General features: G+C 37.7%; 1 protein-coding gene across 2 annotated transcripts in view; it reads right to left on the reverse strand.

Moving 5' to 3' along the window:
• Positions 1–12270, reverse strand: part of THSD7B (thrombospondin type 1 domain containing 7B) — a 975661-nt gene that overhangs the window by 522384 nt on the left and 441007 nt on the right. For both annotated transcript variants that reach the window (XM_029224675.1, XM_029224674.1), the window contains one exon: positions 5162–5331. In XM_029224675.1, coding sequence (XP_029080508.1) covers positions 5162–5331 — 170 coding nt within the window. The remainder of the gene's footprint in view (positions 1–5161; positions 5332–12270) is intronic.

The following is a 12270-nucleotide window of genomic DNA, read 5'->3' on the forward strand; positions in this document are numbered from 1 at the left end:
GGCAGAATACACCTTTGAAGCCATCTGGTCCTGGACTTTTGTTTGTAGGGATTTTTAAAAATTACTGATTCAATTTCATTACTGGTAATTGATCTGTTCATATTTTCTATTTCTTCCTGGTTCAGTCTTGGGGGCTGTACATTTCTAGGGATTTGTCCACTTCTTCTAGGTTGTGTATTTTATTGACATAGTTGTTCAGAGTAATCACTTATGATCTTTTGTATTCCTGTGGTGTCAGTTTAATTTTTTCCTTTTTCCTTTTTGATTTATTGATTTGGGTCATCTCCTTTTTTGTCCTCATGAAGCTGTATAAGGGTTTATCAATTTTGTTTATCTTTTCAAAGAACCAGCTCTTAGTTTCATTTATCTTTATATTGTTTTTTTTTTTTTTTAGTCTCTATTTCATTTATTTCTGTTCTGATATTTATAATTTCTTTCCTGCTACTAACTTTGGGTTTTGTTTTTCCTTCTTTTTCTAGTTCTTTTAGGTATAAGGTTAGGTTGTTCATTTGAGATTTTTATTTCCCGAGGTAGGCTTGTATTGCCACAAACTTCCCTCTAAGAACTGCTTTTGCTGTGTTCCATAGATTTCAGGTCATTGGGTTTTTGTTCGTTTGTTTGTTTTCATTTGTTTCCAGGTATTTTTGATTTCTTCTTTGATTTCTTCAGTGGCTGTTTAGTAGCATATTGTTTAGCTTCCATGTGTTTATGTTTTTTGAATTTTTTTTCTTGTAGGTGATTTATAGAGTCATAGCTTTGCAGTCAGAAAAGAAGCTTGATATGCTTTCAATGTTCTTTAATTTAATGAGACTTGTTTTATAGCCTAGCATGTGATCTATCCTGGAAAGTGCTCCATGTGCACTTGAAAAGAATGTTTATTCTGCTGCTTTTGGATTGCATGCTGTATATATCTATTAATAACTATCAAGTCCATTGGTCTAATGTATTATTTAAGGCCCGTGTTTCCTTACTGGTTTTCTGTCTGGATGATCTGTCCATTGATGTAATTGGGATGTTACAGTCCTTTACTATTATTGTGTTACTGTCAATTTCTCCCTTTATGTCTGTTAATGTTTGCTTTATGTATTCAGGTGGTCCTATGTTGCCTGCATATACATTTATAATTGTTACATATTCTTCTTGGATTGATCCTTTAATCATTATGTAACATCCTTCTTAGAGATTAGCTTTTAAATGTTATTTAACTTCCTTATTTCCTTCTTAGAGACTAGTTTTTAAGTGTTATTTAACTTCCTTATTTCCTGTGCTCCTCTCATACCACTTCACATGCCACCACTGAATATAAACATCTCCGTTTATTTCCATGTGTTCTCCCTCTCTCCACTTAGAACATGCTTTCATGTTGATCCTCCAAACTCTCTTGAAGCATTATCTCCATTATGAAGATTACTCTCAGGCATCATTAAATGGTTTTAACTATGTCATACATATATATATGGCCTATATATTACAAACATATGTATATATATAAAATGTAACACACTACTGAAGACACATTACCTAAGACGTTATAGCATAATTGTTAGTACAATTGTTGTCACAATTAAAAGACTGTATTAATGAGGCATCTTTACAATTCCAGTGTCTAGGACAGACCCTAAGATATAGCTAGCACATAACAAATTATTTTTGAAAAAAAAAAGTTATGTGTGATGGTCATCCACTTTTTACTCACCAAACCAACATATTTAAAACTAGGACATGTTCCCTTATCTTATCATGTACTGTCTTAATGCCAACTCTGGGCCCAGCATTATAGAGACATAGGACTTTCAAGAACTATCTTACTGGTGTGTAGTGGTTAACTAACACAATTAACAATTCAAAGCTAAATGGTGTGCATTCTAAAGTAGCTGTGTCCATTTAATGCCAAATACTGAATTTAAAACATGGTGCTTAACTGCCACCACACCAATATCTTTTCCCAATTTTTTATTTAGTTTTTAGGTTTTTGTTTTGTTTTGTTTTCTTCACCATATAAATACACTGCATCTCTAAGCCATTTCATCCCACATTTGTTGATATGCCAATCTCTAGGCCACACTGTCATGAATGGAATAAATTTTTCCCTGTCTTTATTAGATTTTTGAAAGTGCATCCCTTCTTTCAATGTTTTACCATCTGAGAAATATCCCTTGAATGCAGGCTGAGTGGTTTTAATTTCACCTAACAAAAGGGCAAGAAGAAAATGGCCTCACCAAATCCAAGCTTTTAGATTTATAGGTTAACATCATTCTTGCTGGTACTTCTGAACTATAAAAGAGAAATACAATTCTCTCTACAACAATAACTGGTAAACAAAATCATAAATACTCTGCTACATTTTCATTCACAATCTATTGGCCTGTCTACTATTACTAGTAACACTTCTCATATTGATTATTGTAGCATTATTTTGGCTACAGTTACAACACCACATGGACAGTGAACAGCAGAACCAGGTAAATATGCCATAGATGTTATTATACTATTCCGACAAACACCCTGAATTGAGGTCAAATGGAGAATTGGCTAGCAACAAGAATAAGCTGGCAACAGAACTGCACGGAAGTCCCATTCATCCTCAGCATCCAGCAGGAGACTCTGAGGCCCTTGGGAGAGAATTAGCACTCTTTTCTGGGTTTTGTTGTTGTTGTTTTTATTCTGGTATCTAGATATTCTATTACATTTTATTTCATGAGAGATCCATGGAAATTAACCTTATTTTTTCCCTAAGGTTGTGGGTTCCTCTAAGAGCAGGTTCTTGGAATGCAGAGTAATTAATTTACAGTGGATGGTGGGATTTTCAAGGAAGAAAAGTCAAGCAATTCCACTTCAGAGAGTGAACAGAGTATCCTGGAGCCAAAGGAAAACTTAACCTTGTGGAAAAGTCAATTATGACTGAGAAAAGAGTTTCCAAAATCAATGCTATTAAAATCCCCTCTCCCTTCCAAATCTAACAATAATTTTAAAAACCCAAAACAAAAAAGCGCTTCTTTATAAAAACTGAAATGCAAAAAATGTCATCAATTTTGGCCTTTGTTACTGCATTAGCAGAAAGGTTAGAAATATTTAAACTCTGCCTCTTTAATTGGGCAAACACTCTTTGGTCCCTTATAACTGCAATTCAATTGTTCTCTTGAACAATTTGACTTGAGCCAAGAAGACATTTTCATGTTGCCAGATTTGTCAAGGTATATCCATAAATAATAACAGCAGGAAATTAAAGCATTTATAAGAAAGGAAAGTAATGGCTAAATAACCTTTCTGGTTCACTTCCAAACAAGAGCAAAAATCAAACCTTTGTAATGATTACAAAGATAAGTAGTCATCTTTACCATGCCTTTAATGCAATGTGGCTGTTCTGTATTTTCCAATGCAGCAATAGTTTGACTACTGTATTCAAATTTCTACAAGAGTACATTGTTGCGTTATATACATCCACGTGTATGTATCTTGTCCCCACATCTAAGTGCCCCCCCTGAGAACTGGGTTACCTGGCTTAGGCTTTCTAAGGGCTTTCTGTTTCCATGTGTACCAAAGTATTAATTTGGAAGTATGCCTTGGCCTAAGATTTTTTTCCTCTTTTTTAGATGCTTGAAGCACACTGTACCAGGGCTTAATAAGCTGCTAAATCTGCACTTAACACCCCTCCTCTATTTAACATCCCCCAACATGTAGCATACGACTTCCAATGCTAGAACACCATCCTTCCACTTTCCTCCTAATTACAAATTTCCTGCCCAGCATGTTTCCATTAAGAAAGCTGGAATGATTAAGGTTGAAAAAACTTTAGAAATAGGTGATCGATAAGAAAGCTATTTTTACTAAAGAAACTTTAGGAAGATGAAGATGTCAATAGAAGATTAAATGTTGAAGCTGAAAATTGATCATAATATATCAGTTCTAGAAAATTCTTACATATGTGTTGACCCCTGAAGATCCTAGTACTGTAGACAACAGTAAAAGGGAAGAAGGAGAAAGTAGAATAGAAAGATCACCAAGGTCTGAAAGAATAATCCGAAGCTTTTCATCTAAATTCGTTCTTCCAAATTCAGAGGAGTAAGCACAGTCATGTTCTATGCTGGAAGAGAAAGCGTGTAAATTGTCACTTTCCAAAGGTGACATTAGAGAAGGAAGAAAATTTAACTACTAATTTTTAAATAACTCTAGCCCTATAAATTTGACACTGTAGCTTCAATTGTTGAAGCAAATGCTAAGGTATCTGTAAAGATGATCCTTCTATGAGTCATGAGCTGAATCATCCAAGGCTATGGTCATGGCCTCTGAAATGATGAGAGGCCATGTCACACACACAAAAAAAGGCACCTGGTATGAAAAGCTTTACAGGATGAAATGGATGTATTTCTACAATAAGAAATCTCACATCTTCTCTCTCTAACCGAGTCCTACAGCAGAGAATGTACATGCACACTCAAGGAAACATTCTCACCTTGACCACTTCTACAGAGGGCACTGTTGGGTTCCCCAATGCGCCTGGAAGAGGCCATATATTTTTCTAGAGTGGAAGCATTACTGCACACTCTTAGCTTTTCAGTCCATTGACTTATATAAATCTGGGCCAGTTTTTCAGTCCTTATATGTTATCACTATCCTAAACTCTGAAACAAATGGATTGTATTATACATGCCTAATAGAGAGCATACCATGGAGAAAGTTGTTTTTCCTCCTCCTTTTCCTCCTTCTTAGTTTCATATTATCTAAAACCTGGCAATAAATGAATGGATCCTTGATATCTGAAAGTGATATGTCTGTAGAATTTCCCACACTCACAAATTCACAAAAAACTTCTCTTATAGAAAAAAGAAAAAAGAATGCTACTAACTCTTCACCAACTGACTCACTCCAGCGTACCAGCCCCTTAGCCTGTAGCAGTCATTTCTACTAGAGATCTTAGGTATATTTTCTCATTTAAGTTTCACAACGATCCTTTGAGACTGATATTAGTAGCAGTACTATTTTGACTATTCCAAACTACTTCAAGTAACAGAACTTACGGATGGCTTGTAAAGAGTCAACAAAACGTTAAATCTGTGAATGCTGACGGTCCATTATATCAAGGAGGATATGAGAAGATGGTGTTGGTGTTGATTTCCTTTCCAATCCGCAGCAGAATCTGTCCCCAGAACTGGCTGCCTACCTTCCTTGGCCCTCTGTGCCGCGGGTGCTGGTGTGCTCTGGGTACAGTACACCTCCCGGGTCTGGATCCCACCTCCACAAACGGGTCCCGTCACATGCCAGTGGGGGTCTTGCTGCTCGAGGAGGAGAGAGACTTGGCATTCTTTCCATTCAGAGGTCCTCCAGGAATACCTGTTTGGTTTGATTTGTTTAAAAGAAGAAGAAGAAGTAAGGAAAATACAAAATTCTACAGGAAACTTAAGTCATCGACATCAAATGTACGTAATCACCTCTCTTTCTAGTACCAAATCTTTGCCTATGGATAAAGACGTTTACCAGCTTTGAATACTAAATCCCTTTTATTTCCTACAGCAAAATCACAGCAGCCTATCATGCTTATAGTACAGGCCCAGAGGAGCGAAGGAAGGAAATATGGATAAACAGTAGATATGTCTCAGCCTTAAAGCTCTAAGAGAGTACAGAATCAAGGGAAGGAGCTGGAAACCAATTGAGCCTAATGCGTAGCAGGTAAACTTGTCATGGGGTTTCATTTTACAAACCTCTAGATGACTTTGTGTGAAAGTTGGCCTTTCTTTTTTAATTAGTAGGCCAGTGTATGAATGTCTGAACATATTAGTTTAAATGGACAGAGATTACCTCCAATTTTTCAACCTTCTTGATATAGGTACTTCTATCAGTTTGATTCCACTAAGATAAGGGTATACATGTTAAAAATGAGTTCACAATGTGCCACTATATTTAATTGACAAGTACTTTTTTTTTTTTCTTACATAAACAGACATGCCATGGTTATACTGATTTAGAATATGTCTTCCAGGTTTACAACTGGTTGAGATACACACTGACAGACACACACACGCACACACACAAATAAAAGGAAAAAACACAGTGAAGTTTGCACATAACTTACAGAAAACACAACCACCATAACAACACTACACTCATACCTGGAGAATGATTTCAGACAGAATTTCCTTTTGTGGCTTATTACAGCATTCCTCAAGCCCACAGCATTAACATAACCCTACAGAATTCCCATAAATACCAGAAGACTCATTAGCTTCTAAACAGTAAACCAAACCTAAGAACATTCTCATATCCGCTGTCCCATTTCAGATTTAAGGAAAGTTTTCTCAGTTATGTGATTGTTTAAAAGAAAAAGTAGCAATAAAAATAAACACGTGTCACCAAGGCCCTGGCCTTACAGAAACCAGAGTAAAAATGAAATCAAGTAACAGACATCAAAATCAGGAAGCAAATCTCTAAGAAACCTAAGATTGAGCAAAGCCTCTCTCAATGAGCGTCATCATTCTAAAAAGCTTGAAAGCTGAGGATCAACTGTCTTGTGAAAAGCCCATTGTAGAAAAAGAATTTGGACAATCCTGTGGGGTTTGTTGTAATAATTCTTCTCCCTCTGCCTCACTATTTGATCTTCACAGGGTTTTCCAAGTGAAAATCAGTCACCGGGCTGGGCAAGAGTCTCAAATGTAGAGTTCAGGTCCTGTTTATTACTAGGGGAATATAGACAATAACGTGTTTCTAATTCCTGGGCATGAGATCGAGAAAAGTCCAGGTCTTCCCAGAGACGGTCCTTCTCCAGAGGTGATGCTCCAAAGCCCTTTCTCCTCACTAGACAGAGTTGTCTCCCTTGGCTTCATGGTGACCCAGGCAGAAGGCTTGTCTCTTGTGTCTCTGAGTCTCAGGGTACAGGTAGGTCGCTTGTCTCTGGACTCCAGGGCAAGGCACAGTGAGGCAGGGGTGGGTTATTGGATGGTTATCACATTCTCATTTCAAACCCTCTTCCTCCAATGATTCCCTAAAAGAAGAGCTCTCTGTCTATTAAGGAGGTCAGATATAGCCCTGACTCCAAGGCTCCTATGATATAGTGAGCACATAAGGTAGGCAGAAAGGGGCAGTGCAGTATAGACAGCAAGCATGCTTTCGAGTCAAACCGACGTGGTCTGAATCTGAGCCTTGCCACTTACTAGTCATGTGACTTTCACTGAGTTCTATTTTGTAAAATAGGGATAATAATACCAAATGTGAATCAAGGAGTATAATAAATGTTCAATAAATGTTCATTCCTTTTTTTCTTGTGTCCTTCTACACCTGCCTTTTGTCCCCTGCTGATACAGAAAACACACACACACACACACACACACACACACACACACCCAACACTGTACTTATAAGAACTTAATTGACTTCATCCGAAGTCCTAATATTAAGGATCCAGGAATGCCATGGTCTAACTTCCAAGAACCTAAGTTCAGCAAAGAGCATAAAAGAAACTTAGAGAGTTTAGAATTATAGCAAGTCATAGTAATCTGTTCACTTGTTTGAAAGGAATGGGCCATGCTGTATAAATTGCTTTTTCAATTAATTTATCATGACCCTATAAGAATTAGCAATGGAGGAATTTGGGAAGTCATTATGGAGAAAAATGAAAAGGAAAATTTAATAACTATATATATATATATATATATATATATATATATATAGTCTTATATATAATGTAACAAAAACCCTGTTGCTAGCTCATTAACCAAAAACACCCAAATTCTATTCATTGGCAAACAACGAATTCTCTAAAGATAAAGAAGACATTCATCGCTCCTGCTATTGTTTACTACCTCAGAGAAAATACCAACCCAGAAAGAGGCAAAGGAAAAAACACACCAGTGAAGGGCTTCTAAATTCCTTTTGAAAATGCAGGTCCTTTCATAGTCTGTCTTTTTTTTCCTTATTTTTTTTCAAATGCACTATCTATGTTTAATCACAAATCACCCAGAAGCCATGAAAACTGAACAGTCTGAATTCCACCAACCTGGGAAAGTGTCTCTAGGATCTGACAGAATAAGAAATCAAAGGAGACCGCTCAGCTAAACGTTGCTTGTTATCTCCTTTAGTAGTTGTTACAGGGATAGTCCTCCAGGCTCCGGACAACTTGGCTTTCTGACTGCCAGGGGCATCCTCTTTAATGGCTAAGTCCACGTCAAAGATCAGGCCTTTTCACCCACTCTCTCTCAACTCTGATGCCTTTCAACCCAGCCTCACTTTGTCCTTCTGCTTAGGAGGGAAACGGGGGGCATTTCAAAGGCCAGCGTCCTGCGTTTTGTGGGTGAGCAGCATTCTGAAACCAAGTGTAGAAATGCCTCAAGTAAATGGCCATGACATGAAAACAATTAGTTGATCCTCATAGCCCCTTACGAACGTGACCTAGGATCCCTTTGTCTTGTCACACACCCCAGCTGAACAGGATAGACAAAGCATTCATTTATTCAGGCTTCTAGGGTATCATGACAAATCCCCCAAGGAATAATAACATCCAAATTGTTCTGCATGCTTACTCAGTACCAGGCACTGCACTAACAAATCTAGGTGCATGACTTCATGTCATCCTCCCAACAAGTCTATGAAAAAAATATAATTTCCTCTTTTACAGATGGGAGAATTGGCTTAAAGAATAAGACATTTGCCAAGGTCACATAATTAAGTAAGTGAAAGAGCAGGATGCAAAGACAGGAACATCTGATTCTAAAGCACACCTTCTTAATGAAATGATTCTCTGGTAGATTAAAACGGTGAATGGTAAACTCGTGAAACTTGGTCTGCGGATATAAAAAGCAAGTCCGTAGATGACAGGTAGCTACCTGCCCAGCCATGATGAAGACAAATAAATGTTGGTCTTGGTCTGAGGAATTGCTTTCTGGGATGAAGCAAAAAAATATCATCACTTGATGACAATGATACTGTCACTGACAACTGACCAGTAATATTTTACAGTGCCAGTATAATATTCCTTCCAGTCTCAAACAGAAAGACAGTTTGAGAATATCACACAGCCAATCACTTTATAATTCGAACGTTATATGTGGTCACATAGGGTCAGATTTTAGCACTTTCAGGAGATAAGTACAAGTTAAAAAGAGAAACAAAATATAAGCCAAATAAAGGAATCTCTAATTGTAAAAATTCAAATTTCCACCAAATGGTGCAATGACACTTTTTTTGATGAGTAATGCTTTTTCAAGGCCCTGAAGTCAAATCCTCCATTTTGCTCCCTGGTCACTGTGAATGTTAGGTAAACCTGCCATCATCTGTTCATGTAAAAATGACTCCAATGTCCCCACCATTAGTGACAGAGAACACTGTCAGCCACTCATATACTGAATACACAGGGGAAACAACTTGTGAAAGAATATCTCAGTTAATGTAAAGGTATGTACGAGAGACGGATGGCAGAAGGAACCAAAAAGCAGGACTCCCTAGCTCCTAGGAACAAAAATAAGCCTGCCCAAGAGTAAGCAAATCATTTACTCAACCGTGTGTTCATTCCTCCTTTCTTTCAAGAACTAAATCTTGAGCTCCAACTGTGTGCCAAGTATGATTTCTGACAATAGAAATGCATAGCAGTGAGCAGGACAAAGTCCCTGACCTTGGGAAGATGACCTTCTAGTGGGGTAGACAGACAGAAATGAACCAACACATAACACGGCATCAGTAACATGTCCATCAGAGAGAAATGGAGGAGGAGAGCTATTTCAGTGCCATGACCAGGAAAGTCTGCAGAATCCGGAATAAAACGAAACAGTGGGCATAAGAAAAGGTGGACAGGGAGAATTCTAGGCAGAAAGAAGAGCATGTTCAAAGGTCCCAGGGAAGGACAGTGCTTGGCACTTTCTAGGAAAGCACAGAGGCCAGTGTGGTTGGGATAGGCAGCTCAAGGCAGGAGGGAGAGGGAGTGAGAGACAGTCAGGGCCCAGGCTACAGAGAGCCTGGTGGGCTGAGGAAGGGCTGTTTGAGTGTTACTCCAAATGTGCTAGGAAATCACTGCCAATTTTTGAGGAAGGCAATCATATCATGATGAGATTTAAATTTTTAAGAATCATCCTGGCCACTGATTAAAGAATAGACTATTAAAGAATAGATTAAAGAATAGACTATAGGGGAGTGGAAGAAGGGAGATGAATTTGGAGGCCTTTGCCAGTCCAGGAGACATGATGTTAGGCCTTTAATTGGGGCAGTCACAGTGAATGTGATGAGAAGTGATAAGATTCTGGATATACTGTGAAGGTGGAGACAGCCTTCTAATGGAGTATATGTGGATAGGAGATAAAGAGAGAAGTGAAGAATGATTCCAAATTGCTTTTGTCCCAAGTACTAGCAGCACAATTGCTTGGCACTGAATTCTTACCTGAGACAGCCCAGGAAAGGGGACAAGAACTCAGACATCAGGGCAACCATGTATTATAACTGTGAAATTCAGTTTTTCTTCATTTACCTTCTAGAATCTGCTTTCTGAAGCTTTCTCCCACCCCTGGAACTCACTGCCCGATTTCTTCATATGTACCCCATAATTTAAGTCTATTCTTAGGCAATGATCAATAAATGTATTCACAAGATACATATTAAAAGTTAATATTAAATATTTTATCATTCTAAAAAGGTATATGCAGTTTAAAAGAAGAAACCAAGATTAAGCCAAAGAAAGATATTTCTAATGGTGGGAATACATATTCCCATGAAGAGATAGAGGAGACAAATTCTGGATTAGGAAAAGCTACTCGAGGGCCAGAAATTCAATCGCCCAGGTAGCCAGCTTGTCTTCCTGAGAGTGATGTTGTCTAACCCAAGGAATCCTGTATTCAAACCATTCTCTAAATTGATGGGGGGAGGGCAGAAGGAATGAGGAATGAATGCATTGTTCTGAAGCAAGGAATAGAGATATCCTAAATTAGCAAAGCCAAAATTAGAAAAGTAGGCACATTTAGTGACTATTTTTAAAAGACTTCCATCCTACTAAGGTGACATAAAGTGATTCTAATAGCAATAGGATGGCAGGACCATCAGAGTTTTATAGCAACCCCTGCCCTTTAGAATGCATGCTTTGTCACTTTCAGAACGCTTAGAATTGCTTACAAAATGTGAATTTCTTTTCTCCTTCTTCTAAAGGCTTAGATTTAAAGCAAAGCAACATGGAATAGAATCTTAAGTGATTTAATGATGACAGACTGAAAGAATAATTGCATTAGTGAATGGTCCTGTTTTGACTAAGCACATATAGATTTGCAAACACTCTTGGAATTGAAACCCTAGTGCAAGGTATTCAAATTAAATGCGCGTATATTAAAAATCAGTGTACTGCAGCAAGACTAATTTATGATAATATCTGTTGTTCTTTTAAAGTTGTAAATTCATTTAGAAAAGAATTAACTTGTCATTTTTTGCTGAACAGACGACCAAAATAAAGGGAGCCAATTAAGCTTTATACATCTTACGCTCTAGTAATCTTTTATTGAATAGAGTGGGACTATTGATTATGGAAAGCTACTCTGAAGTGCAAAGCTCTTTGGCAGATGGCTTTGCTAGCCAAACTCCACATATGTATTATTAATAGATTTCTAGCCCTATGCACAGCACCTAGTAATACATTAACTTTCTTACACTAGCAGGGGAACAGATCTTCCATCCAGGAGAGCTGAAAGTGGCACAATGGGAACTCATGAAACAATATGCACCAGTAAAAGCTGGACTCAGTAAAAAGGCATCAGTCTCCTTCTGCTGAAACAATTTACAGATTCTTTGAAACTGTCGTTTCTTTCCTGAAACAGGTTCTCCTGAGGGTTCCAGGTCATGACTCCTTTACTCCTCAAGTCCTACAAAGAGCTGCTTAATTAAAACAATTTTAAAAAATGCTTCCTTAAAGAACCCATTAATTCATTTAACAACCATTTATTGAGCTTCTATTATGTGCAGGGTGTTAGGTGCTGTGGTAGACGATCAATTGAAAAGATACATTAGAGATGGTAGGTGACGTGTGTGCCATTCTTTTCCAGAAGGCAAACTTACATATTCAGATTGTGATCTCATTACTCATCCTTCTCGAAGCTACTCTTATAACCAATGAAAACAGAAACTTCTTATCTGGAAAACCAGACACACTTAGCAAAAGCAAGGCCGCCACTGGGGACAAAGTCACATCAAGCTCTGTGTGTTTATTCCTTCCCTGGGTCGGCATCCTTACGTAATCTCCTTGATGATGCCAATTTTAGATGCTCTTTATAAGAAATGACTTTGAATCCTTCACACACATAATATAATAAGTAT

The sequence above is a fragment of the Monodon monoceros genome, unplaced genomic scaffold (genome assembly GCF_005190385.1).
Source record: "Monodon monoceros isolate NGI ecotype Baffin Bay Population unplaced genomic scaffold, NGI_Narwhal_1 Super_Scaffold_16, whole genome shotgun sequence".
Taxonomy (NCBI): domain Eukaryota; kingdom Metazoa; phylum Chordata; class Mammalia; order Artiodactyla; family Monodontidae; genus Monodon; species Monodon monoceros.